At 64.7% G+C, this 25,959-nt stretch overlaps 1 protein-coding gene across 1 annotated transcript in view; it reads right to left on the bottom strand.

Moving 5' to 3' along the window:
- Nucleotides 1–25,959, bottom strand: part of LOC117640291 (discoidin domain-containing receptor 2-like) — a 61,980-nt gene that overhangs the window by 2,380 nt on the left and 33,641 nt on the right. The window contains exons 4-16 of the mRNA XM_034376659.1: nucleotides 21,380–21,611; nucleotides 15,368–15,512; nucleotides 11,576–11,704; nucleotides 9,060–9,193; nucleotides 8,729–8,981; nucleotides 8,405–8,650; nucleotides 7,319–7,882; nucleotides 7,056–7,228; nucleotides 6,826–6,981; nucleotides 6,626–6,738; nucleotides 6,382–6,543; nucleotides 270–362; nucleotides 42–183 (exon numbers count right to left, since the gene is read on the bottom strand). Coding sequence (XP_034232550.1) covers nucleotides 42–183; nucleotides 270–362; nucleotides 6,382–6,543; nucleotides 6,626–6,738; nucleotides 6,826–6,981; nucleotides 7,056–7,228; nucleotides 7,319–7,882; nucleotides 8,405–8,650; nucleotides 8,729–8,981; nucleotides 9,060–9,193; nucleotides 11,576–11,704; nucleotides 15,368–15,512; nucleotides 21,380–21,611 — 2,542 coding nt within the window. The remainder of the gene's footprint in view (nucleotides 1–41; nucleotides 184–269; nucleotides 363–6,381; nucleotides 6,544–6,625; nucleotides 6,739–6,825; nucleotides 6,982–7,055; nucleotides 7,229–7,318; nucleotides 7,883–8,404; nucleotides 8,651–8,728; nucleotides 8,982–9,059; nucleotides 9,194–11,575; nucleotides 11,705–15,367; nucleotides 15,513–21,379; nucleotides 21,612–25,959) is intronic.

The raw sequence follows: 25,959 nt of genomic DNA, 5'->3' as shown, positions 1-25,959 counted from the left end.
TAAAAAATAAACTTGTCGGAAAACAGGGAGGAGACGCTCACCAAAAGGAGGGCCTCCCACGCCATCCACCGCACGGGCAGCTTGGAGCCGGTGTCGCTGCTGTAGTACTCGGAGTCGTACTCGGCGGTGAAGACGGCGTGGTCGGACACTTTCACCTGGTAGTTGCGCCCTACAATGCAGTTCCTACACACACGCAAAAAATCAATTTTTTAAAAAGTTTTTTTTTTTTGTTGACATGAAAGCAGTTTGTTTGGAGAGGGTGCACCAACCTGGCAGCCAGGTCGCGGTGGGTGATCTCGAGCGCCTCCAGGTACTTCATCCCCGACGCGATCTGCGTGGCCATGTAGATGAGGCAGCCGTAACTACAACAGAGAGGAGGCGGGGCCGCCATCAGAACATGTCGCACTTCTCGTCGCAGACCGAACGGCTTCGCCAGTGGCGGCGCCGTCGCCCCACCAAGATTCTCAAAGCGGCTTCGTCGCTCCGTCTCTCTCGCACTCGCGCGGCGTCCCGCAGGGCGCGAGAGAGGCGGAACGTTGACAGGAAATTAGATCGGTTTATGCGCGTATTGTGTGCCTCGCGGAGACGGAGCGCGCGGAGCACGAAGACCCTGGAATGACGTCATAATTTCAGGCCGCCATTCGGTAAGAGACGGGTCCGGCGGGCGGGGCGGGCCCTGCCTCCTGCCTTCACGACACCAACATTTCTCCATCCCGCGGCTTTACGCTCCTGTCTTTACACAATTTCGCCCTCAAAGTTTTAACGGATTTAATTTCAGCTTTCATGACGCGCGCTTTTCAGCTTCGCAGACCAAATTCCAGAGCCATTTTGTCTTACATTTTCCTTTAAGGTTATGAAAATGCAATCATATTTTTTCTTTTTTTGTGAGTGTAGTGTGTGGTGCAAGGACCGTGCAGTGATTCCCTTTGTGCGGGCCGCACGCTACTCTGCGCTGGAATGAAATGTTGCCGCAAATACAGAGGCGATGCTCTCCCTGCTCTCCCTTGCCGCCGATATGACCGAGCGAGAGGCGCTCTTCCAGCGGCTCCCGCTGGAGGCCGTCCTGGAGGCCGTCCTGGAGGCCGTCCTGGAGGCCGTCCTGGAGGCCGTCCTGGAGGCCGTCCTGGAGGCCGTCCTGGAGGCCGTCCTGGAGGCCGTCCTGGATGCCGTCCTGGATGCCGTCCTGGAGGCCGTCCTGGAGGCCGTCCTGGAGGCTAGTAGGCGGGCGGCACGGGTCACCGGGCATTACAGAGACGGGTCGAGGGAGGATCCGGCCATCCGGCCGCGACGCCCGGCCGGGAGCCGGGCCAGCAAGCCCATTCCCAACTGTCCCTCTCGCACCCCTTGCCGACCGCCCCACGAGTGAGAGAGAATAGCGACGTGGCACTGTTCGGAGGCGTGGGCCTACCGCAGGGCCAGGCAGGGGACGGCCTCCACGGAGCCCTTCAGGGCTTCGACCAGTGAAGGGCGACGCGGCGGAGCGGCGAAGCTCGGTGATCGCTGGGGCTGCTGGAGCCCCGTGCCGCCCCAGGTAATTGTAATCCCCACACCGCGTCACGGCCCGAGTGGGGCTTCCCTCTGATTCACCGGATTCACCCCTCTAACCGGAACTGGAGCAGAGTGCCCCGTTTTTCTAAAAAAATGTTTAGGGTAGAAGGGATAGTGTTTTCTGAACTTCTCGGCTTGTGGTACTACTGGTGTGCCAACGCCAAGGCAGTCGCCCCTTATACTTCTCACTCGCGAGAACCCATTATTGTGATTGCCCAGTCCACCATGAAACAGCCGCCGAAAACAGCGATGCAGGCAGGGTCGGAAAATGTATTGATTGCCTTTACCACGGGCGCGCCGCACCGCGCCACCCCCAGGTGTATTGAAATGTGTCTATACTTGGCGGCGGCATGATGGCAGCCCTACGTGAGCCGCCTTCATCCTCCAGCCCCCCAAGCCCCCCAGCCCCCTGCAGCCCCGCCGGTACGCGCCGAGTTCCGCCGTGTGGTTTCGGCCATACCGTTTTGGGGCCGTAAAAAGCGAATAAAGTTTTGCAAGGGAAAAAGCTGGCAGCTGAGGCCAGCCTGAGGAGGAGGCCAACACCCCCGCCGCCTCGGCCAACACTGCATCATCCCTCTGCTCTCCCTTCATCTCCCTCCATCTCCCCCGCCCCTGCACTTCCTTCTCTCCCCATTCCACAAAGCCTCTCCTCGTCCGTCCGCCCGTCCGTCGGGTTCTTCGTCCTGCAGGCAGAGTTATGAGTCGTGTCACGCGGTGCGGACTGGATATTGAAAGCACCGAGGAAAAGGGGGGAGGGGGGCACACACGCACATGGTGCTTCCGCCACGACGTCCGACGTGGGGTCAAGATGGGCCACGAAAAAAAAACTCATCTGCGCGGTGGCGGTGTTTGAACCCCAGGCCGGCGTAAAAGGCAAACTCGTCGCAGTTTGCTGGGAGATAGAGCGCGTGTTGGGTTGATAGAAGGCTGCGGGAGGGGGGGGGGGACCAGGAAGCTGGCCATTGGCTCTGCCTGGCCACGACACCGCAGGCTGCCCTCTGTCCTTGCCGCTGTCCGCAGCGCCCGGCCGAGCCGGTGGGCCAGTCGGCCTGATCCGCTAATGTTTCACTTCGTCACGTCCGCCCCCGCCCCACCCCCGCCCCACCCCCACACCGCCCCCGCGCCGAGAGGCCTTTTTGCTTTTGGTCCAGTGAGGAGTTTGGTGCTTCGAAAAAGCTGCTTCGGCTTTTGGGGTTGCCTGCCGGGCCGACCTTTTCAGTGAGACGGGGGGTCTGCGGGCATCCCCCGCCCCGCCCCGCCCCGCCCCGCCCCGCCCCGCCCCGCCCCGAACCGCGGACCCCGCCCCCGCCCCCAGACGTCGCTTTGGGGATCATCAAGCTGAAAGCTCGATCTCACTCCGTCAAAATGGCTGGCCGGGCCGGGCCTCTGCTGTTTCCTTCACGAGCGATCCATAATCTCAGCCAGAGATACGTTTCAGCCCGCAGCCCGGCCTCGGCCCTGCCCCGGCTGGAGGCGCCACCAAATGGACACAAAGGAGACCGCGAGTCCGAGCCGCCCCGGCGGGAGTGACCTTGTCGAGGACGATGCCGGGGTGCTGGGGCGCGCCAAGGGACACGACGAGCAAGTGATGCACCAGGCCAAACTACACACACTCTGTCCCACTTGCAACTGGCGGGGCGCCAAGCGAAGCACCAACAACACGGTGAAAGAGTTGCTTGCCAACCCCCTGCGCGTGTCCGCGTGAGTGTGTGTGTGTGTGTGTGTGCGGTGCACTCCCGCAGGCGGCAGCGCGCCACTCGTCGTGGAGAGCCTCGTGCGTGAGAGGCGACAACTCGGAACGCTTTGGCTGAAGCAGCCAATCACAGCGCTCGCTGCGCTGAAACACCCAATGACGTCACCGAGTTCTCTTCTCTGACGTCACCTCCCGGGCAGACGCCGCCCGCGAAAGCGACCCTAGGCTTCCCGCCGCGCCGGCCTGTGCGGCGGGCTGGCCTACCCTGCCGGGCGTTCGACTCCTACCCGAACTTGAGAGGCTGGACCACAATTCGTAAGCCATTCCGGACCCGGTGCTGCATAAAGGCCATCCGTCGGCAGGCCTCTCTATCGCACCCTGACGGGCCGCCCCACGAGAGCGAGAGAGACAGAGCGAGAGAGTCCGCCAGTAGCAGTGATTACCGCTGGCCACCGCGCCCACACTGCCACGGCACCGCCAACGCAAACCGGGTGGAGCTTTAGCGGTCGCCGAGCCGGACTTGTTGAGCTCGACGACGAGCGCGGCCTGGACCGGCCTGGACCGCGCGCATGGCCGCGTGGCCGCATGGCCGCGACCGCACGCCTGCTGGGCAAATAATGGGAGCGGACTGCTGGCTGGCGGCTGGCCGGCTGGCGGCCAGGCCGAGCTGGCAGCCTGGCTGAGCATACCGCAGCATTACCAGCATTAGCCGCTACAATGCGCGGAGCGGAACCGCGCGCTGCGACCCATCATACACCGCGAAAGGGGCTGTCCGGCGTGCCCCGCCCCGCCACGCCCCGCCCCGCCACGGCCCGCCAGGTAGTACAATGCGACGCCGGCGATGTGTCACAGCTGCCAACGGCTGGCCGTGGAGCGCAGACTGTTTTACAGACGGCCCTGCCTAATCGCCCCTCCCCTCCCCGCTGCCTACTCATTATCCCTCCCCCGCCCCCCCCCAGGTGAACGTCACGGGGAATAATGGCGGCGACATGTGACGCCGTCAGGCGGCGGCATTCCCTGCACGGCCTCCACGCCGCGCCGCTGCAGCCCTGCCATTCCCCGCAGCTGCAACGCGCTGCAGCTGGCCGTAAGCAGCACGCACGCGCACGCACGCACGCACGCGCACGCACGCACGCGTTGGCACACTGACGGGCCGCCGGGCCGGCACTCCCAGCAGTGCAGGGCCTTTTGAAAACGGAGCCGGTACAAAAGCGAAACCCGACACGCTGGTACGCTGCTCGCGCGGAATGCGGCGTGGTGCTGCCGTGACGGCAAGCCACCGCCACACCGGGTGCCGCCGCGCGCCGCGCGCCGTCGAAGGACAAGGAGGGCCTCGAGAGCGACACTTTTGCACTCGGCGGTCGAGGGGCCGGGGGCTGCCGCAGTGTTGCAGTCGGAGTGCTGTACCGGAAGCATTACCCCAGTGCGTGCAATTAATGCGATATCACTTTCGGCGCGCTATTGTGGACCGTCGAGCGATTCCGTCTTCGCTCTGTCTCTCTCGCAACCCTACGAGTGCGACAGAGACGGAGAGACTCAACCGCGGTGCACTTTGCGCAGGCTTTTTCAGCGACCGCCGCCGCACCGTCTGACAGAACACCGCCGCGGTACGTCGCTCTGTCTCTCTCGCACTCCTGGGGGCGCGGCATGAGCGCGACAGAGACAGGACTCTTCGGAACTGCTCGGCAAGACACTTAGCCGGCCTCGCGTCGCGATGCTGCCGATGACACTTCGACCACTTTTCCGCGTGTCGGGCCTTCTTTCCTTTTCCGCCGCCGTCCGACCGCCACGTCTCAGCCTCAGAGTGGTCAATCAATGAACTGTCCGACTTGCCGCCAAGGCACAGGGCAGGCCAACGCGGGGCACCGCAGGGCATACGGTGCGAACCGGCCTCCTCGGCAGCTCGGCTGTCACCTGAGGGGGAGCAGAAACAAAAATCTCTCTGGCAACTGTCGGCCACTGCGAGTGGCAGGCCTGTCTCTCTCTTCGCTGCTGACTCTTCCGGCGGCCTAGACGGCCTGCGCGTTGGCGGCAGCGATGAGTGCCTCAAGATGCAGCCTCGTGTGAACTATTCACCAGCAGGCTGGTTTCGAACAGTGCCGCGTCTCTCTCGCACCCTTACGGAGCGACCCGCAGTGCGAGAGAGGCAGAGCGACACCACTCGGATGCAGCCTGCAGGCCTCCCTCCACGCCAGGCCGCCTTATCAATAGCAGCAGTGCGCCGGGAACCTTTGCAGTGGCGTGGCGGCGGCCTCCTCCCCGACCCTCCCCGTCAGCGTGGAGCCCCGTTCGGGCGTCGCGGCGCGCCGCGTGGGGCTCCCCGCCGGAGGGACTAGGTGGTCCGGAAAGCTTCCAGTCACATCACTTGACAGCCGGAGGGCCCGGACGGAGGGGAGTGGGGCCAGGACCAGGGCCAGGACCAGGCAGGCATACCACAGTGGCACCTGCTCGGCGAAACCGAGCCCCCGCCCCCGCCCCCGCCCCGGGCCGCGGGACGGACGGGGGCGCTGGGCCTACACGGCGGCGCTGCGGGTGACGTCAACGGAGAGGCCCGCTGCCCCCGGGGCTCGCCGCGGGTCCCCGCGGATCCGTCACGTCGCCGTCGTCGCGGCCGCGGCCCCGCGACGAGGGGCTTCGCGTGCTAATTATGGTAAATGATTTGGCGGCGGCCAAGTTTTAGTGTAGTACCTCGCCTCGCGCCTCGCCTCGCGCCGAGTCGGGATTAACCCTCGGGGGGCGCGGGCGGCGTGGCGCACGGCTTATCGGAATGGAGCCCCGGCTGTCGCGACAGGCTCAGTCCGAACGGCGCGCGCTGTCTCTCTCGCCCTCGTGGGGCGTCCTGCAGGGGAGCGAGAGAGACGGGGCGACGGCGCGCTGTCCGGAGTCAGACTGACGGCTAGCACACTGTGGGGGACGTCTCTGCGCGAGTGGCGTGCCGCGCGGTGCTGCGTGCTCTTTGACTTTGACGGCGGCCTGGCGCAGCCTGGCGTTATTAGACAAGTGCGTGGGGCTGCTTGACGCCCTCCTCCGCGACGCTTTCGCGAGCCGATTCCGCATTCACGACACTCGAAAAAAAAACGGAAGAGGGAGAAAGGGTTGCATCCGGTGGCGGGAGTCGAACCCGCGTCCCGCGCACTCACCTTATGTTGGCGTTGTCCCTGACGAGGCGGGCCAGCTCCTGGCTCTCCGAGTACTCCTGCAGCACGCACAGCGGTCCGTCCTGGCTGCACACTGCCAGCACCCGGCACACATTGGCATCGCGTATGCTGGCCAGCCAGCTGGCCTCCCGCAGAAACTCCTGCCTGGGGAAACGGGACAGATTAAATTGCAATCAATTTGCAAAGCAGGGAAAACTGGAAGGAAATTATGAAGTCGGGAACTTACTGCGTCTCGGGGTCGGCCCCCCGATGCAGCGTCTTGGCCAGCACCGGCTGCCGCTTGCTGAAGCTGGACGTGCCGTTGAAGTCGAGGGCGGCCTCCGTCTCGCAGACGTGCAGCTGCGCAAGGACGAGGACAAGGCTCACGCGAAAGGCACGGAGAGAAAGGGTTTGTACAGTGTAGCGGCGATTGTGGGGTACACTCACCGATCCGAAGGCGCCCTCGCCGAGCGACTGCGTGACGCGCAGCCGGTGGCGCTGGAACTCCAGCAGCGACGCGGAGCCCTCCAGGACGGGCAGCCCGTTGGGCAGCATCAGGCAGGTGAACCTGCCCATGGCCAGGTGCTGCTCGCGCCGCTCGGCCTGCCAATAAGAAACCACCGTTATCGGCACGCGCTCGCGGCTATCCGCAGGACAGCAAGGGCGGAGGTACCCACCTTGACGATGTCCGTGGCGGCGTAGAAGTTCTCGCTGGAGCGCGTCGTGGAGGCCCCGAACAGCGCCTTCACGTCGTACTGCGACCGCGAACCGAGGCCGTTCAGTCCGTTGCCCAGGGACAGGTGGTACACGGAGGAGGGGGCGTACTTGGCGTCGTCGCGGATCGCGAACTCTGCAAAAGGGGAAATAAACAGTTAACATTTAGGTCAACATCAGCATGAACTAGAATAACACTTATTGTTTATGTTTTTTTTTTGCGCACCTGCGTAGTCGGTGCTCTTGCTGGGGGTGAGCTCCTTGCCCAGCAGGCAGCCGTACTCCTGCTGGTGCTGCTTGGACGGCGGCATGAGTAGCTTGTAGGGCTCGTGGTAGGCCATCGAGTTCTCCGAGTCGCTCTCCTCGCCCGCCACCACCTGGCCGTACATGACGTTGTTCTTGGCCATGGAGAGCCTGGGCGCGGTGACGTAGCCGTTCTTGGAGAGGCGCGCCCTGCCCAGCCCCATGCCGGCGCCGGTGCCGTACAGCGAGCCGCCGCCGCCCACCATTCCGTTGCCAGGCAGGCTGCCCACGCCGCCGCCGACCACGCTGCCGTTGCTCAGGATGCTGACGGTGGACTTGAGGTCCTTCATGGACACGGCCTGGCCCAGGGCGGGCGCCTTGGCGCTGCACATGAGGGCGGCGTGCTTGTGCAGCAGCGACACCTTCTGGCGGCCGCGACGCACCAGCAGCAGCACCACGCAGCCCAGCGAGACCGCCAGCACGGACAGCACGCCCGACACCACGCCGATGTAGGTGGCGCGGCCCTGCTCCGACGTCGCCGTGCTCGCTGCGAAGCAAGGCGAAGCAAGCGCAACGCGGCAAAGCGCCAAGGATTACTCCACTGTTATTCATTAAAACTAATTGGGGAGGGGGGACTAGCCGGCGCGGTGTTTTAAGACCCGTCTCCAATTACAGGTACGAGGTACCTGTTCTCCGACTCGCCGGTTGGCCCGGGCCGCGGCGAGGGGTTGGGGGATTACAACGCGACGCGGATAACAGATACCCCGACCGCCACTTGCCACGGTGTACCGTTCCGAGCCAGTAGCGCGTCCTAGGGGTTCCGCCCCGCCCCGCCCCGCCCCGCCCCGCCCCGCGGCACGGCGCCGTCGGGACAAGCCAGGTCAACCCCCTCACCGGACCAGACAGAGCAGAGTTAGCCCCCTCAAGTGGCTCCGGGCAAGCGGGCTGCCCCTGGCTCGACCCGAGCGGGCCGAGCGGCGAGTAGAAGTACGAACGGAACGGGGCGTGGCGTGGCGCTGCGTGCCGGGCCGGTAAGGCAGGGTCTCAGGCGATGAGCCTCTCTACTTACTCGGGACCTCGTCCTTGTGGGCGCTGAGCACCTCGTTGTGGGACGCAGGAATCTCTTTGCCGGCGCTCTTCACGTCGTTGGCGTTGCTGCTGGCCGGCTGCCCCGCGCCCTGGTGGAGGTCGCCGGGACTACTGCCCGCGGCCCCGCCGCCAACAACACTGTTTCCGCTGGCTCCGCCACTGCTGATTACCTCGGGCGTCCTCGTCATCTCCACCATGTCGTCCGTGAAGTTGCCGGTGAAGGGCACTGCGGGAAGCCGTCAGCGTGAGCAGCGAAAAAAAAAAAAAGTGTTTGAACCTGCGGCCTCGCGGCTGCTCTACTCACCCGAGTCGAAGGTCACCTCGCTGAGCAGGATCCAGGTGGCGGCGAAGAAGAGCTGCACGCGGACGCTGCGCGCGGGCCGGCCGCCCAGCGGGATGGACACCTCCTGCGCCACCTCCTCGTCCAGGTCGTCGTGGAGGTCGTCGTGGAGGCCGTGCTCCTCCTCGGGCGTGGGCGGCACGACCTGCACGCCGGCCGAGGGGTTCTGGAAGCGCACGCCGTCGGGGCTCAGCAGCACGCGGATGAGTCGCGGCACCTGTTCCAACGACACAGTCAATATTTCCCTTCCAGATTGAAACCCCGCGCCAACGCCTCGCCTTACAGTGGCACTGACCTGCGCGCTGTGGCTCTGCCGGTCGTTGAGGTGCAGCCGGATGGCCACGAACTCCCTGGGCATGCCGAAGTGGAAGGTGATCTCGACGGGCCGGCCGCGGAGCGAGTCGTTGCGCCAGCCCACCCAGCGGCCCTCTGCAACACCGACAGCAGCGCCGTCAACAACAACAACAACAACAGTACAAACGCCATCTTTGACGGGATGAGGCCGCCGTCGACCCGACGTCCCGCCGCACTGTTTTTGCCCAGGGTAAGGGGGCGCGCGTGCGGCGGCGCCGCGGCGGGGGCTTGCCGCTGCTTGCCGCTGGCCGCGGGCGCGTTCCGCCCACCTGAGCATGAAGAAGCAGTGCGTCGTCGTGGAGGGTCGCGATGCCGCGGCGCCCCTCCCACCGCGCCGCCGCCCCAGGCCGCCCCAGGCGCGCTGGCTGGTAACGAGCCCGCAAAACAAAAAAAAACACACGCCACAACAGCGCTCTGTCGAGACGGCTTACGGGATGAGGGGCATGAGGGATGAGGGCGAGCAGCAGTGTGGGGGTTTTAAACAGGTACCGGCGCGACAATGAGGTCCGCGACGACGCGTCGCGACGGCGGCACGTTTTCCCGCCCTTTTTTGGCGCGTTAATCCCGCGACCAGGCAGGACGAGGCAGGACGAGCCGGGCAGGGCACGTCGGACCGACGCACGCCCCCCGGCCTGGGCCTCGGCCACCACACCCTGGGGACGATCGCTCCATCGCTCACTGCTCTCGATTCTTCTTCGGCCCAAGTCCGTCCCTGGGGCCGGCCTTACGGTGGGGTGGAGAGACTCGCTTCTAATTCGCCCCTTAGCCACTTAGCCGCTCGGCCTTGTGTGTGTGTCGACAGTGTCGATGGCCGGGGACGGTGATCCTTGATCCCGGATCCCGGGGGGGATGGCCCGAAGCCGCCACGGCCGCCACTCCACCGTCGGGACTCGGCGCTGCCGAGTGCACCCCTGCGGTCGTGGCCAAGCACGGCAAGCGACTCAACGACTATAGCCGACTTCAAAGCGCCGCGCGCGGTCTGTGGCCGAGCCGGGCCCGGGCCGGCCAGTCCGCAGCCCGTCCAAAGGCCACCGCGGTGGCAGCACCGCGCACCGCGCAGCACCGTCGCGGCGGCCCGAGACCGCCGTCGTCGTGGTGGTGGTCCGACTGGCGCGAGGGCTGGCGGGGGGATTAACCCTCTCAGCATTGGCCGCTCGGAACCCAATTAAGAGAGACGGAGCGTGAGATGCTGAGGGGCGGCGCGCCACGCCGGGGTCGCCCACCTGACAAATCTCTGATTAACCCTTTGTGCCTTGGCACCGTCCTCGGCGTCCTCGGCGTCCTCGCCGTCCGCCACTCGTCGGGGGGGAAAGAAGACCCGGATTAAGTGGTCGCCAAAGACGCCGTCAAACAGTGGCCGGGCGTCTTCTTCATCCGGCTGTGTTTAAGGAGGCGGGGCTCTACCGGCCTGGTGGCCCCCGCGGCCAGCCCCGCCGCCGTGGCCTCGACGGGGAGGTCTTAGTGACCGGCGCGGCTGGCGTGGCCGGTGCGGTGCGCGGCGGTAAAATATGCGGCAGCACGGCGTCACTTGTGTGTCCCACCGGCCGCGAGGCGCGCCGAGGCGCGGGGAGGGCTTGACGGCAGCCTCGGGGCCTCGGGGCCCAGCACGCCAGCACGGTGAGCTCTTCCTCCCGAGCCGAGCGTGCCCGCGCGCGTGCTGTTTGCCGTTGTCTTTCGTTTTGACTTCATCATGGTCGTCGTCCTGGCCTCGCGTCTCTCTCCCCCGGCCGCGGCGTCGTCGGGGCGCCGTCCACCACCGGTGCATCCCCGGACGCCCCCAGCAAGTGGCTCCGAGTGCCCTCATTTCTCGGTGCAAGGAGCAGGCAAATCGGAACACAACAATTCTAGCCTCGGGGATATTTCACGGCGGAACGGCCGGCCGCAGAGTCCGCTTTCACCATTTCCCGCACACTCCTTAATTTTATTTTTGCTGCAAAGTTGGTCGAAACGGTGACAAGTGTGAGGAAATCGCGGTTTGGCAGTCCCGGCGTGGAAAGCCCTGGAAAATCGTTCAAAATTTAATCTCCGCCCCTGCTTTACGTGGAAGCACCGGGGCAGCGGGTAGCGAGCGCCCCGGCGCCCCGCCCCGCCACACGTCCACGGTAGAAACATGATCCCGCCTCACACAAGATGTGCCCCGGCCCTGGCGGCCCTGCAACATTTAGCGCGCACATTTCGTTAATGTTTAAAACGACACTGTTGTTGGCGCTGCGCTTTTCCTCGCGGGGCGCACGGCGGCCCACGGCGGCCTCACCCTCGGCGGCTCCACCAAGAAAACTCCCACCGAGTTTGTCAAAGCTTCGGCCTTGCGGCCTGCAGGCTTTGTGTTCGCCTATCCACGTACAGTGTGTGTGCTCGGAACACACAGCCTGCTTCACTCCGCCGCCACAACGCGCGACTCTCTTTGGACACTGACTGCTTCTGTTCGACCGAAACCATTTTTTTTTTACAACTTACGCAGCGCGTCCTCCTCGTGGTTGCGGTAGTCGTCCGGGCCGCGGAGCCCGTCCACCAGCTGACCGAGGCCGCCGTCGTAGCTGCGGTCCGGGATGTCCGCCGGCGAGGCCACGTAGCGCAGCACGCCCTCTGCAACGACAATAACAAAACATTAACAACAGAGCAACAACAACAACATTATAGGGAACAGCGATCGGGATTGCGGCGCGTCTTTTGTTCTTGTTTGCAGTGTTCTCATCCCGATGCCGGCGCCGTCGACGTGCTCGGCGGATGTAGAGTGCAAGAATGCTATATACACCCTCGTCCCTCCCCCTCTCTGGTTACAGGGGTCTCGAGAGTTTGAGTGCAGCTCCGGGCGCAGCAGCCAGCCCCGCCAGCCCCGCCAGCCCCGCCAGCCCCGCCAGCCCCGCCAGCCCCGCCAGCCCCGCCAGCCCCGCATTGACCATGCGAGTCACGGCACGGCCTGGGCACGGCGGCAACCCCCCGCAGCAGACACGCGGCCAGACACGACGCGACGCCCGCCACGCCAGCCAGCACGCCACGGCCCGTGTGAGCGCGGCGCCGCAGCGCGCGGCAAACAAATCGTTTTGCCAGAGAAACTATTACGTGACCGCCACAAGAATCGAGGAGCCTGCCCTAATCGCTCAGCGGGCGGATATCGTTTTAAACGGCGCCGTCTCCCTCGCACCTGGTCGGGACGCTCCTCGAGTGCGAGAGAGACAGAGCGAGGACAGTCGGCCGGCCGGCGCGTTATCGGCCGTTTGGATGCGCGGTTCGGTGAGGGTCGAGGGGAATCATAATCGGCCCGGATTATTGTGGGCCTAGCGATGAGCCCAAGTCGGCCGGGTCAAAGTTTCGGCAGGGTCAGCCACTACTTTCGGCCCGTGGGGATCGGCGGCCGTCGGCGGCGCGCCGGGGCGGGGTTCGGGCTTCGGGCTCGCAGCGGGATGGGGACTCCGGCTGGCTGGGCGAACCCCCGGCGGGGTTCGGCTAAGGGGATTTTAGTGTCTACTTGAGGCGACGACAGGGTCTGGTCTGTGCCGCACGGTCCGGCCTCGACGGCCACTGCCACTGGGGAGTCACAGACAGGGGTCCAGCTCCCCCGGGGGGTCCCCGCCACCACCCGCCACCGCGCCGCCACGTCGCCGCCCTCGAGGACGCGGAGGGGGCCGACGGCCAACTTGCGAGTCACGCCTCGGTATGACACGGCCGTCGTCACGACGATTCGTCACGCGCGCCCCGCATGACACGGGACCCTTGTCACGCTCTCCGTCACGAGCTCGTCGTCACGCGCGACATTCCGCACGACATTGTACCGACAGTCGTCACTCGCGCCCGGTTAAAGTCTTCGTCACGCTCATTGCGTCATCCTGCAGTCGCGGACACGGCCGTCGGCGCGCTCTTTCGTCACCACGTGCAAACGCCCCGTCGTCACGCGCGCCCTTGATTTATGCCGCCATCAAGGATTCGTCCGCGCGTCGATTCTCGCGCCGCGTTCGACGGCTCGGCGGCGAGGGACAAGGAAGGAAAAAGGCGTCGGCGCTGATGACGTCGGACCCTCCAAGGTGTACGCTCTGCCGGGGAGGGTGGCGCTGGGGAGCGCGGTGGCGGCGGCGGCGACCCCGCGGCACGTGACGGGAGTGGATAAGTGAATATTAGCACCAGTCTGGGAATTTTGACGTTAGATGCCCTGCCAGGCGGGTTCAAGGGGCCAAAGCGGCGCGCGTAGGCAAGTGTGTGTGTGTGTGCGTGTCCGGGAACAGAGCGGCGGAAAAAAGACGTAAAGGCGGCGCCGCGGCATACCAAGTCACACCGCGTTCCCGTGTCGCCCCTCGCGCGCTCGGCCCTTGAGTGGCGGGTGGCCGAGCATGACGGGGCGTGCTGGTGGCGCTCCGGGGCGGGGCGGGGCGGCCAAAGGGGCTCGTCTTCCGCACGGGAATCAAAGTGCACCGGGCGGAGCGGGGAGCGGGGATGGGGCCGAGGCGAAGCGTGACCCGGTTGCGTACGGGCTATCATGTACTTGAGGGGCGGCCGAGGGTGGCGGCGGCCAGGCGGCCTCGGGGACGGCGTCCCAAAAGGCGGCGGCCAGGCGGGGGCCAGCCGTGCGGTTGCGCCCCGCGTGCCGCCGTGCCGGCCGCACGCCCGTGCACGGAGTGCTACAGGGGAGCGCGATGAATGGGCAGGCAGGGCAGTGCAGCCTCGCCCGAAATGCCCTGTTTTATGGCTCTTTGCTCGCAAACCGCCGCCGCTCAGGATAATCAAAACTTGGGCGGCGCGGCGGCGGTGATCAACGGAGTGGCGCCACTGCTGTGCGAGACTGTACCTAGTGTACCTGCGCGACGACGATTAGCGGGGATGGCACTGTGAAGTACGAAGTACAGTCCGCGCCAGAAATACACTTCGGGACGCTCGTGGGGAGTCCTACGTGGTTGGTACCTCCGAGTATCCCCAAGTAATGAATCTGCCTGTTGAGGGCCCCGCCCCTCCGCGCCCCTCCCCGCCGGGGGCTGCGGACTCCAGCCGGGCGGGCGACGCGCACCACCTGGTTGCGGTGTTGGGAAGGGCGTCGGAGAATGCGAGGCTGCTGCTGCGAGCGAGCGAGAGAGATAAAGAGGATGGGAGGCGCAGGTGCTCCCTGTCTGGGTCGTGTCTCCCTCCTGCGAGTCCCGGCGCTAGCGAACCTTCCCCCAGCGTCACCCTCCCCGCGTTGCTTCAGCTTGCGTGCAACTTGCTGCGGACGACACGGAGACACTTTTGTGGCCGCAGAAGTTGCCCAGCAGGGCGCGACGCTTCCCCCTCCCTGGAGCGGCCCTGGAGCCGCCCTGGAACCTGCGGGGCTTCGGCCAGGCCGAGCCGAGGGCGGCAGGGCCGGCAGGGCTGCAGTCTCCCCGACGGCGCGGCCACGGCGCGGCCAGGTCCACGACAAATGGCCGAGCGGCCGATGAGATACCAGCCGCCAGTCGCATTAGTTTTACCACCACCAACAAACGGCCCGGGGCGGGCAGGCCCGGCCAGGCGGCCGCCAGGGGGAGGGGGAGGGGGCGACGAATGCGACTTGGAGAACAACAAACACTCTACGCTCCGCTATGCCCGGCGATGCCCGGCTATGCCAGTGGCGCTCCGGTGCCGCCAAACTGACGCGGAGGAGTGCTAAGCAAGGCCGTGGCGCGCCTCGGTCTTAAGAATACTAGGGTGTTGAGGGAGGCCTTTGACCGCAACTAAATTGGACGCAGCTAAAACGGCTACTTTGGAAGATTAATCCACTTTTTGACCATTTTGCGAGGCCACTGCTCCCAAACTATCAGCGGTCAGAGCCTTCCCGAGCCGGGGCATGACAGCGTAGGGTCTTAAGAAAACTAGTGCGTTGAGGGAGGCCTTTGACCGCAACTAAATTGGACGCAGTGGCCGCCCAAAGACAGCTAAAACGGCTACTTTGGGAGATTCGTCCACTTTTTGACCATTTTGCGAGGCCACTGCTCCCAAACTATCAGCGGTCAGAGCCTTCCCGAGCCGGGGCATGGCAGCGTAGGGTCTTTAGAAAACTAGTGCGTTGAGGGAGGCCTTTGACCGCAACTAAATTGGACGCAGTGGCCGCCCAAAGTCAGCAATATTTGATTTTCAACACTTTGACAGCTTTCCGAGGTCAGCGCTCAAATTGGTGGGGTCACACGTTCGGTTCGAGTTCTATTTAGCGACTAATGACCTCAAAACGCGTTTAGAGTTTTGTCCGCCTCCACCGGTCTTCTGCCCCACTGTGCGGCGCTCCGTCACTGCGAATAACAAGGTACTCACTCCAGAGGCATCCGTAGAGCTCGACGCGCATGCACACCGTCCTGGGGTGCTCGCTGTGCGGCAGGAAGCGCACCTTGGTGGCCACGAAGGGCAGCGCCAGATCCTGCCGCGCCACGATGTACGTGTTGGTGTTGGCCGGCAGCACCTGCAGCAGAAGCAGGGACACGCCGGTCAGCGGCTGGGTAAAAGGCGACACACACACACACCTACACACACAGCGCAAAGAAGTTATTGATAGTGGACGCCCCACGCCTCGGCAGGCAGGCAAGCAGCAACACTTCTGGCGTTACGAAAACGCCTCCCTTTCTGCCTTTTCCGTCGTAATTCATGACAGTGAGCGGCAGGTGAGCGTTCCGCCTTGCCAACACGCGCACGCACACACGTACACACACACACACACACACACACACACACACACACACACACACACACACACACACACACACCGTGAGCGAGAAATGCACGAAAGCATCGCGCGGTGGAGATGCCATTATTCACAAGGGGCAGTATCGCTCGGAGAAAGGCACCGCCGCCGTGTCTGGCCGCCGCGGTGCCGCGGTCGGCTCTCCGGAACCTGCCAATAAATATCCTTCCCGCCATCCTGGCTCCGTGCAGCGAGAGAGAGTGAGAGAGAGAGAGAGAGAGAGAGAGAGAGAGAGAGAGAGAGAGAGAGAGAGAGAGAGAGAGAGAGAGAGAGAGAGAGAGAGAGAGAGAGAGACGCGGCGCTTTTCATTCAATTTAATTTTTCTTCATCAGTTATCGGTAACGCGCGCGCCGTGCAATGCACCCGGCTGTTTATGGCAGGAATGAAACAGACGGACAGACAGACAGACAGACAGACAGACAGACAGACAGACAGACAGACAGACGCAGCCGCGTCACCTCCCGCACGAGCGGCGAGCGCGCAGCAGCCATAGTCGTGTTGCCCATAAAGTTGAGGGAAAAGACTGGACTGCGCTTGCTGGCCGCCTGGCCGCCGAAAAGTAATTAAAATCGTGACAGCGCGGAGAGATGGAGAAATGCGGCGACGGCGAGGATGTTGGAGTCCTCGTCTGGCACGCGGGCAAGCCAGAGTGTCAGAGTGAGACGGAAGACGGAAGTCGCGGCGTTCGACGAGTCGAGTCGGGTGTGCCGGCTAATCCCTCCGGAGTGAGGCGATGCAGGCCGAGAACCTCCACGAGTGCAGGGCCGGGGGCGGGCCGGGGGCGGGCCGGGGGCGGGCCGGGGGCGGCGGTTCCAGGGGGCTGGATTTGCCGAGTGAGGCGCATGGGGCGGCGGCGGCGGCGGCGGGGAGAAGCCTTCGCCCGGAAAAGCATGGCGATGGCAGAGCGTGTCGCGGACGAGGTCGGAATTGAAAGTAGCGGGCAGGGCCGGGCGGGGCGGTGCACGAGGAGGGCCTGCTCGACGTGAACCCCACCCCACCCCACCCGGTAGGTCATTTCCTGATGATCGGGTGGCTGGCGCGCCCGGCTGGCACGCCCGGCTGGCACGCCCGCACGCGTGATGGCGGCGGGGCGTGGCGGGGCGCGGCGGGGACGCCCTGGACGTGTCGCCGCCCGTCCGACGGCGTCCTCGGCCCGACCCTCCCGCTGCCGTCGGCGACCTTCGAACAGTGTCGTCCAGATGCCGCCGGGCAATAAAGGAGTAGGGCGCGACCTTGGCGGGGACGTGCATGGCGGCGTCACGGAGTGCGGACCGTCTCTCTCGCACCGCTGCTGCGGGCCGCCGCGTGAGTGCGAGAGAGACGGAGCCTCGCTGCTCGGAACAGCCTGCTGTTGATGCAGTCTGCATGGCCTGCAGGGCCTGCATGGGCGCGGCGAGGTCGTGTGGGTTTCCCCGAGGTTCCGATTCGTGACCCACTTTTTTGTGTCGGCCGGATACCCACCGCGCGCCCGTGCACCCACATGCATATTTTCCGCCCCCTGCTTCGCGGCTGCGCGGCGCCCTGGGATTATGAAAAATTTAGAGACGGTTCCTTTTTCGGGGGCAAACGGCGAAAACACGAACGGAAGCAGGAGTAAGGACCACCGCGCGACCCCGCTGCCGCCAGGGCGCCGAGCCACCCCCCAGGCCGCCACGCCGCTTCGGACGACCAGGGCCAACATATCTTCGAAAGCCAGCCATATCTTCTCATTGCAGAGGCAGAGGTAAGAGAATACACCACAGCCCCGTGGTGGGCCCGCGCGCAGCGTGCACTACAAACCACGAATAAATCGGGGAAAAGACTCGTTTACCGAGAAACACATCTCGAGCTCGGCGATTCCAATTCCATCCTCACTCGTCCCTTCGCTCAATCAACGTTGTTCTTTTCTTTCCTGGAGCCGATTATTATTTGCCGGCAATCCGTGGTGCGCGCTGCCCAGTCCAAGCAGCGCTCTGTCTCTCTCACTCCACGGGGTGTCTCGTGAGTGCGAGCGAGACGGAGCACGCACAGCCTGCCACCTCCCTCGCGTGCGTGCGAGAGAGACAGAGCTGCGAATTATCAATATGCCGTAAATCCGGGCGGACGAGCGCGGGGATTTACGGATTGAAATGAACCATACATCAAGGCGCCCCGGAGCCGCAGCCGGAGCGGCCGGAGCCTGGGCGCAACAAGGACTCCGGACTCCGGGCTCCGGGCTGGGCGCCCCGGACCGCCGCCGGGACCGAGAGACGCGGTCCGGACTCGCGTGCCCGCAGCCCATCGTGGTATCGGCCGGGCTGCCTCCGGGGCTGCCTCCTCCGGGCCGGCCTCCGGGGCGATTCCGGCGGCGCGCGGGCGGGCCGCTTCGAAGACGGCCGCATCGGCGTTACCACTGAAACAACACGAGATTCGCGAGCGCTTAATCCGCGACGAGGAAACTGGGGAATATAAATTGGAATGCCAGGTCTGCGTGTGTTTCGCGTGCGAGTGTGTGTGTCCCGGAAAAGAAAAGCAGCAACAGCGGCGGACTGGGAGTCTGAAAGGGAAAGCCGAAAACTGGATGTATAATGCAGGCGTGCACGTGCCTCCAATCTGGAAAACAGCGCACGGCGCGCAGTCCTGCGGCGGACAGGCAGTGCGAGAGAGATAGAGAGAGGGCGGTGGTGCGAGAGAGACAGCGACAGTGGCGCGCAGTGCGGCCTTGACCTCCCGGGGTAAACTTTGCGGCGGGCGGAGTGCTGGGCAGCAGACCGAGAGTCTGTCTCCCTCCCACCCACACGGGACGCCCCATGAGTGCGAGAGAGACAGAGCGACGACTCTCGGAAGCAGCCTGCAGGGTGGCCAGCCTAGCCCGGCCGCACGCAGGACAAGCCACGTGGAGACACATGGCCGGGACTTGGACCGGAGAGACCCTCTATCGGGCACCTCGAGCAAACAGCCCCGCCGGGGCACCGCCAGCAAAGGTATCCCGGGATCTGAATCAGCAGGCCGGTGCGAAAAAAAGGAGAATGCAAATGAGTTGACGGGGCGGGAGCAGGTGACTGGGTGTGGCCGTTCGAGTTGGCAGGCTAGCCCGGCGAGCTGGGGTGGGTGTGAAGAGGAAGGAGGAGGGAGAGAGGGGCAGAGGCGCCAACCCTTGCCGGCCTTGCCTCGCCGCCCCGAACAAGGTTGCCGGAAGCCGCAATGGGCCTTCCCGTCGCTCTGTCTCGCTCGCACTCCTTCGGCGCCCCGCAGCGGCGCGACAAGGACAGCTGCCGCGACGGCTCGGCGTGGTCTGTTTTACTTCCCTCCTCTGAGCTTCCGGAAGTCACCGCCAACGGCGCTGGCATCACCCTTCCGCGGTTCAAAATGACATGTAACTTTTCTACGGTCTCAACGACGAAACAAAAATTTGAAGGGTAAAACGGGGTGTTGCGGACCCTGATTAACGCAATGCGGCGTGTTTGCGCCACGCCCCCATCCTGCTGAGCGGCCCGGCCCTGGCCCTGCCCTGGCCCCGCAGCACGCACACACACTGGAAACGGGAATACCGCCGCGAAAAGGACAAATATTAATTTCCGCACTGCGCAAAAATAAGAATGGTGGAAACTTTATTGTCTTGGTGGGTTTTTGTTTTGTTTTTGCTCGTTTTCGTTTTAATGCGCGCCCGAGGCTTAAGCCGCCCGCCACCGGTCCGCGCTGTTCTTTATATTTCGAAATATTGGCGCCGTGCCCTGGGAACCAATAATCCGGCCCGACCTACACCAACGCATTATACCTTGCGGTAGTGTGAGTGCGTGTGGTGCGTGTGTTTGGTGCGTGTGCGTGTGTGTGTGTGTGTGCGTGTGTGGCCGTGCGCCGCGCCTGCGGGCCTCCCGCACACACACACACACACATACACACTCAAACACTGACGCTAATGCCGTCTGACAGCTGCTCCCTGCGAACCACGCTCACTCTGTGCCTCTGTCGGATCATGCGACAATTACCTGACTGCCGCCATGCCGCTCCGAGACATTTCTCATAGTACTATACTCTGCTGCGATTTTTTTTTTAAAGAAAAATAATACTTTGAGCGGCACAAAAAAGAATATTTTGTTCTTTTGAGCGGCGGGACGGACGTCACGCAGTGCTGGGGCAGGTCAAAGGGCGGGCCAGCAGTGCTTTGCCGCCCTGAGGGACGCACGGCGTACGGCGAGGCGTACGGCCTGGACGGCCGGGGAGCGCCAGACGCAGTGCAAGCCGTCTGGGCAAACGGGGCCTCCTCCTGGACAGGGGCGGGCAGTGTCTCGCCGCTCCGTCTCTCTCGCACCCCTACGGGCCCACGGGGCGCCCCGTGAGTGCGAGAGAGACGGCGCCGCGAAAGGGGTGTCCGCGCCGAGCCTGCCGGACAGCAAAGGGCCGCCAGACGACGACGACTCTGTGCGTCTTGCGCGCGCTGCGCGCTCCACAAACTTTCCTCGAATTTCTCTGTTTTCCTTCTTCGCAGGTTTATTTCTCTGAAAATATCCCCGTCGCTGCCGCCGCTCCCCTGCCGCCGGTAGAAGCTCATCCACCTCCTCGTCCTCGTGGAGGGGCAGGGCTTCCCGCCGGCGTCCCCGCTGCAGCACTGCAGCCCGGTCGGGCTTCGTCGCCGCCTCCATGTCCTCCGCGTCCTCCATTGCCCACCGAAGGACGATAAAGCCGATCATCGCTATTTGGAGCGCGCCTTCCCGGCGAGAAGAAAAGAAAGTAAAACTTGCAGTGTATCGCTGAGTGGTCCAGCAGGGTGTCCGGCAGCTTCCCGGCCGCCGCGTCTGGCACACCCGCGCCAAAACTACCCCCCCCCCCTTTCTCTCCACCGCCAACTCCCCCTCACTGTCTGCCGCACTAGCACCCCTGACGAAAGTGTTATTAATCATAGGTCGCCCGGCTGGCCCCCGGCTCGACACGGCGCGGCCGGGCGAAAAGTCTTCCAGTGTGGCGGCTGGAGCATCAGGCAGGGATGCGCCGGAGATAAGAAGCCAGGCCTAAAACTACCCGCCGTGCCAAACTTTTCCGCCGCGCCGCCGCCGCCATCCCGGCAAAACGGGCAGTATTTTTCACCAGTGGCGCGGCTGGAGCGACAAGGAGGAGAGGAATACACCGCGAAAAAACTAGAGTCTTTATTTTTAACACACACTCACACACACACACACGCACACAAATGCCGGTCACGACGTAATTAAAGGCCCGCCAGGTTGTAATAATTTTTTCATACGGGCAGTGCCGGCATTGCCGGCAGTGCTGGCAGCGTACTGGCAGCAAATGACGTCACGCTGGCGGCGACAGGCAGGCCGGCCAACTGCCACGCACTGCCACCGCGGCTTTCAATTCCAGCAGCAGCCATACTGCGGTGCGCACATTAAGTGTTTTCCTTTTGTTGCGTTGGCACCGCTTTATTGCCCTGCTTAGGCCGAGGCACTCTTGTGTTTTTGTTGTTGTTTTCTTTTTTTTTTAGAAAAAAAATGTTTTTAAAGCACGCTGCTGCGCGCGGTGCGCGCGCCTGGTGGGCCGGCAGTTTTGCGGTGCCGTAAACGGGATGAGCCGCCCTGTCACACTGTCAAAAAAAAAAAAAAAAGGCGAGTGTTTGAACCCGCGTCCCGACTCACCTTATCGCCGCTGTGGTCGCGGTACGGCACCCAGCGGTTGATGCCGGGCCGCCAGTACTCCAGCATGAAGTACTCGGCGTACTCCTGGCCCTGGCCGTTGCCGAAGCGGCCCTGCGTCTCGGTGCGCGTGATGAGGTGCGCGTCGCGCAGGTCCACCTCCAGGTACTCGCGCACCTCGGACGAGATCTGCGCCTTGGGGCACCACGCACCGCCGTTCATCTCCTGCCGGATCCTGGAAGCAGACAGAGAGAGAGAGGTTAGGGGCGGCACTCAGTGCGTGTGACCCCATCAATGAATTCCTCGTTCGGAGAGCTGTTCATTGGTGGGTTCACACGTTCGGTTCGAGTCCCATTTGGTGACTTTGGAGGTCAAAACGCGTCTAGAATTTCGGCCACCTCCACCGGTCTCCTGGCCCACTGTGCAGCGTTTGGCGAGACAGCCGGGCAATCCGCCGGTCTGGCCGCCAAGTGCGTCATCGTCGTCATCCTGGAGGGATGTGGGTCAGGCCGGCGGGGGGCGGCGCCGCACTGCCGGGCACGCCGGGCGCGGGTCGTAGGATGCACCTCCCAACAGATTACCGCGCCACTGTGCGGCGTCGTCTCCGGCCGTAACTTCGGCACCTGGCCGCCGCACGGCCGGAGAGGCACACTACACTAGCAGAGCCGCCGCGCCGCCAGGCAACTCGCAGCAAAGATTACCTCCGCGAGATTCGCCGCTAGTCGATCACCGCGCTGGCACGTCATACATCACACCGCCACAGCGACGACAGCAACAACGACCACGATGAATTTTTATCGCAGCCAACAACAACAACAAAACTGTCTCCGGCATTCCGGGCGACGGCTGCCGCGTAAAGGCCATAATTAGCGAGGGCCCCCCACGGCCCCGCCACGGCCCCGCCGAGGGGAGCCGGCCCGGGCCCTGTGTTTGCGTTTGAGACCCGGACCGCACCTCCAGCGAGGCCTACTTGGTGGGGCGGGGCGGGACGACACCGCCGCACCGAAGCGACCCCGTAATGGCTGGCTAGGAATCCGCAGCAGCCGCGCAGGCGGGCCGGCAGGGGGAGGGGGAAGGGGTCGCCCCTCTGCTGCCTTGCTGCGCGCTGCGCGGCCGGGAGCGCCGTGCCGGGTAGGCAGCCCGCGTGCGGGTGTGCCGCCGGGTTGCCTACCCTGGACTCCGCAGGGGCCTGGCTGAAACGGCACCCAGACTGACTCCGTCGCTCTGTCTCCCTCGCACCCATGGGGCGTTCCGTATAGGTGCGAGAGAGACACAGCGACGAAAACGTCTCCTGGCTAAACGCAGCGCCCACTCCCTGGCGTGCGGAGCCACCACCGCCCCGCCCCGGTTCGGGCGTTCCGGCGTTCCGTTCCGGTCGGCGGTCACTTCGTAACGTAAAATAAACATTTGCCTATCCACACATGAGTTTGTCTAGGCCGACCGGGCGGCCGACGCCTGTCCGCCCTGGGATGACTTGGGCGTCGCTCGGGCGGGGCAGCGCGGCACGGAGGGTGGAGTGCTAACAGCCCCCGGCGGACGGACGGGGCAGTCGGGCCGAGCCGGCGGTCTGACCGAGCTGGCAGCCCGTGGCCGAGCCGGCGGCCCGACCGAGTAGGCGACCGTGCCGAACCCGTAAACGGCAGGGTGATCATCGCGGAGGTGCGAGACTTTACGGGTGACAGCTACCGCCAGCTACCGCCAGCTACCGTCAGCTACCACCGCCGGCTCAGCTACCGCCCGGCGCGTCCGGGAGCGCCTCCACGAGGACTGCGCCGAGCACTCCACGGCCAAAGTTTCTTCATTGACGGCCAAGTGTAACGCGGGGAGCGCGCAGCCGCGCCACTGTAGGAGCGCGGCGCAGCACTGCTAGGCATCGCCCGTACTATCTTTGAGCCGGAGGGCGTTAATTAAATTTTTCATCGCCTTCATATTTGATTCATCAGGCGACCGGGGCGCGGGCGGCGCGGCGGCGTCATGAACCATTCAACTGGCTTCCCGCCCTCGGCAGCCCTCGGCAGCCCTCGGCCCGGCAGACCGGCGGCACCCCGCCCTGCGGCCCTGCGGCCCCGCGGCCCTGGCAGGGCTGGCGGCACGGACATCAGCGCTGGATTAGGGTTTATCTCTGTCGCAGGAAGCAAACCTTTGATGTGCCTCGCCCGGCCGGGCGCAGCCAGGCAGGCAACCAGGCAGGCAGCCAGGCAGGCAGCCAGGCACCACCCTTCCGGGGGTCACGGGGCGCAGGGCTGCGGGGGACTGCCGAGGGGGAGGGGGTACACGACCGCGGCGGCAAGACAGAGACCAATTATCTCGCAGGGCGGAGCAGGGCCGAGGCGGTCTGTCTCCCTCGCACCTGCGCGGCGACGGCCCGTGCGAGCGAGAGAGACGGCGGCAACAGCGATGTGCGGGATCTGTCGGCTACTGCAGCGCAAGTTTCGAGGAATCCGCAGTGGCACCGACTGGCGCGCTGCGCTGCTAGTTCGGGCGTGAAGCGAGCCAGCTTGTCCTCGCCCAGGAGCGCGGCACGTCCAACGGCCGTCCGGAGTGGCGCCGCGCGCTTCGGTGATCAAGCGACAGGGAGCGCTGCGAGCAATCACTTTAATCTCGCTGATGAAAGCAAAGGTGCATTACGCGTCGTGTGTAGCCCGCCCCGCCCCGCCCCGCCCCGCCCCGAAGTGGCGGGTTCAGCACTCTCGTGGAGATGAGATGGCGCTCCACGGGTTATGCATGCGCGTCCGCCGCGCCCCTTCCGTGCAGCGCCACTGCCGCGCCCCGCTCAGCCAATCCCATCGCAGCACGTGTCGCGCTGAGTGCAAGGGGGTAATTCCGCGGCCGCGGACAAAAACGGAAGAGAAAAGGATTAAAAATTGAAACACGGAGCGGGCGGTGTTAAGCGCGGCGTAAAAGCGCGCGGCGCGATGATGGCGTGGCGGCATCACGGCGAGGAGGCGCCAAGTTGGGCCGCTATTACTGCCGCGTGCCGCCAGGGCCCCGCCGGGGCGCCGCAGCGGCTGACCGCAAACTTAAAGCGCTGTGTGCCACCGGGCACCAGGGGGAGGGGGAGGGGAGGGGAGGGCCGCCGGGGGCGAGGAGCGGCAGCCACGCCATTCACAAGTCGCTTTCACAACTATTCCCTCCTTGCCGACAGGGTAGGCAACCGGCTGAGCACACAGAGTAGTGGCCATTCCCGCCACTAACATTCCGAGGCGAGAAATACCATCACCGAGGAGGGGGTGGGGTGGCCTCGCCGGGGGCCTCGCCGGGGGCCTCGCCGGGACCCTAGCCCGCCAGCAGGCAGCAGGCACGAGGCTGGAAGCCCAAGGAGGTGCAGCAGTGGGCCACCCCTTCTGCGGGCTGTTTCCGAACTGTCTCTCTCGAACTCGCCGCCCTGTTTGGCCTCCTTGGAGACGACTTGGGATCGACCACCGCGGCCTGGCACTTCCTGCCGGTGAGCTCGGCGCCGTCATCAAGGCCGTCATCAAGGCCGCGACATGTTCAGGTGAAGCCGTTGCCGCCCCCTCCTGGACCCCGCCGCCGGAGCGCGCCCTGCTCACCCTGCTCGCCGTCCTGGACCACGCGTGTTCGCTAATTAGTCGCGTGCTGGTCGCTTTGTTGTAGTCCCCGGGGAGGGGGCCGGCCTGGTCCCGAGCCCACCCCGCCCGGCCCGCCCGGCCCGCCCGCATCAAACATTTACAAATGTTCCCATTCTCACCGCCCGCTCGCAGCGAGCAGTGGAGGGAGACGGCGCGCTCGGCCACCCTGCGGCGGCGAGGCATGGCACGGCAGCACGGCCGGCAGCAGACTGACTCCGAAGCTCTGTCTCTCTCGCACCTACAGGAGACGCCCCTTGAGTGCGAGAAAGACAGGAGGACTCTCGGAATCAGTCCACAGCGCACGGCGTCGCCGCCTGCCGGGGACTCCGGGCAGCTGACCTGGAATGCAGCCTGGACCGCGCCCTGGAGTCCAGGCCCTGGACCGGCTGGAAGCTGGCACTACAGGGGGGATACATCTGTCCACCACTTGGACCGACCACCGCACTGCTGCTGGCCATTTCAATCGCCGAACCAACCACCGCTGCCGGCCGCAGAGAGAGAGAGAGAGACACACACAGGTAGGCAGACAGACAGACAGACAGACAGAGCGCCACCAGAGAGCAGCGGTCCATCCTCCTGGCAACCAGTAAACTAGCAACGACCATTACCGGAGAAAAAGGGTGTAAATTAGCAAGACAAGCCGCTTGCCACGGCTGGCGCCACCCCACTGCCACCACTACCACCACCACTACGACCGACGCCGACGCCGACGCCGCCGGCGGCGCTCTGAGGGCGGCACGCCCCCTCTTTTGTGTTGTAACGCACACACAGAGATGTATTTGTATCGGTAACTTGATTCAGTTTGACCCCTCCCCTTGTGTAACCTTGGGGTGCGCATGCAGGCGCTGCCCACAACCCTCCCTTTCACTTCCCCCACCCCGCCCCGCCTCACCCCGCCCCGATCCGGGGGCCGTGTCATTACCGCCACGCGTCTCGCGCTAATCGAATGCGGCTCTGCCTGGCCGTGCCCCGCCCCGCCCCGCCCCGCCCCGC

The sequence above is a fragment of the Thrips palmi genome, unplaced genomic scaffold, assembly GCF_012932325.1.
Source record: "Thrips palmi isolate BJ-2018 unplaced genomic scaffold, TpBJ-2018v1 HiC_scaffold_12, whole genome shotgun sequence".
NCBI lineage: Eukaryota > Metazoa > Arthropoda > Insecta > Thysanoptera > Thripidae > Thrips > Thrips palmi.
Note: the sequence above shows the minus strand (reverse complement) of the source record. Positions and strands in the feature narration are given on the sequence as shown.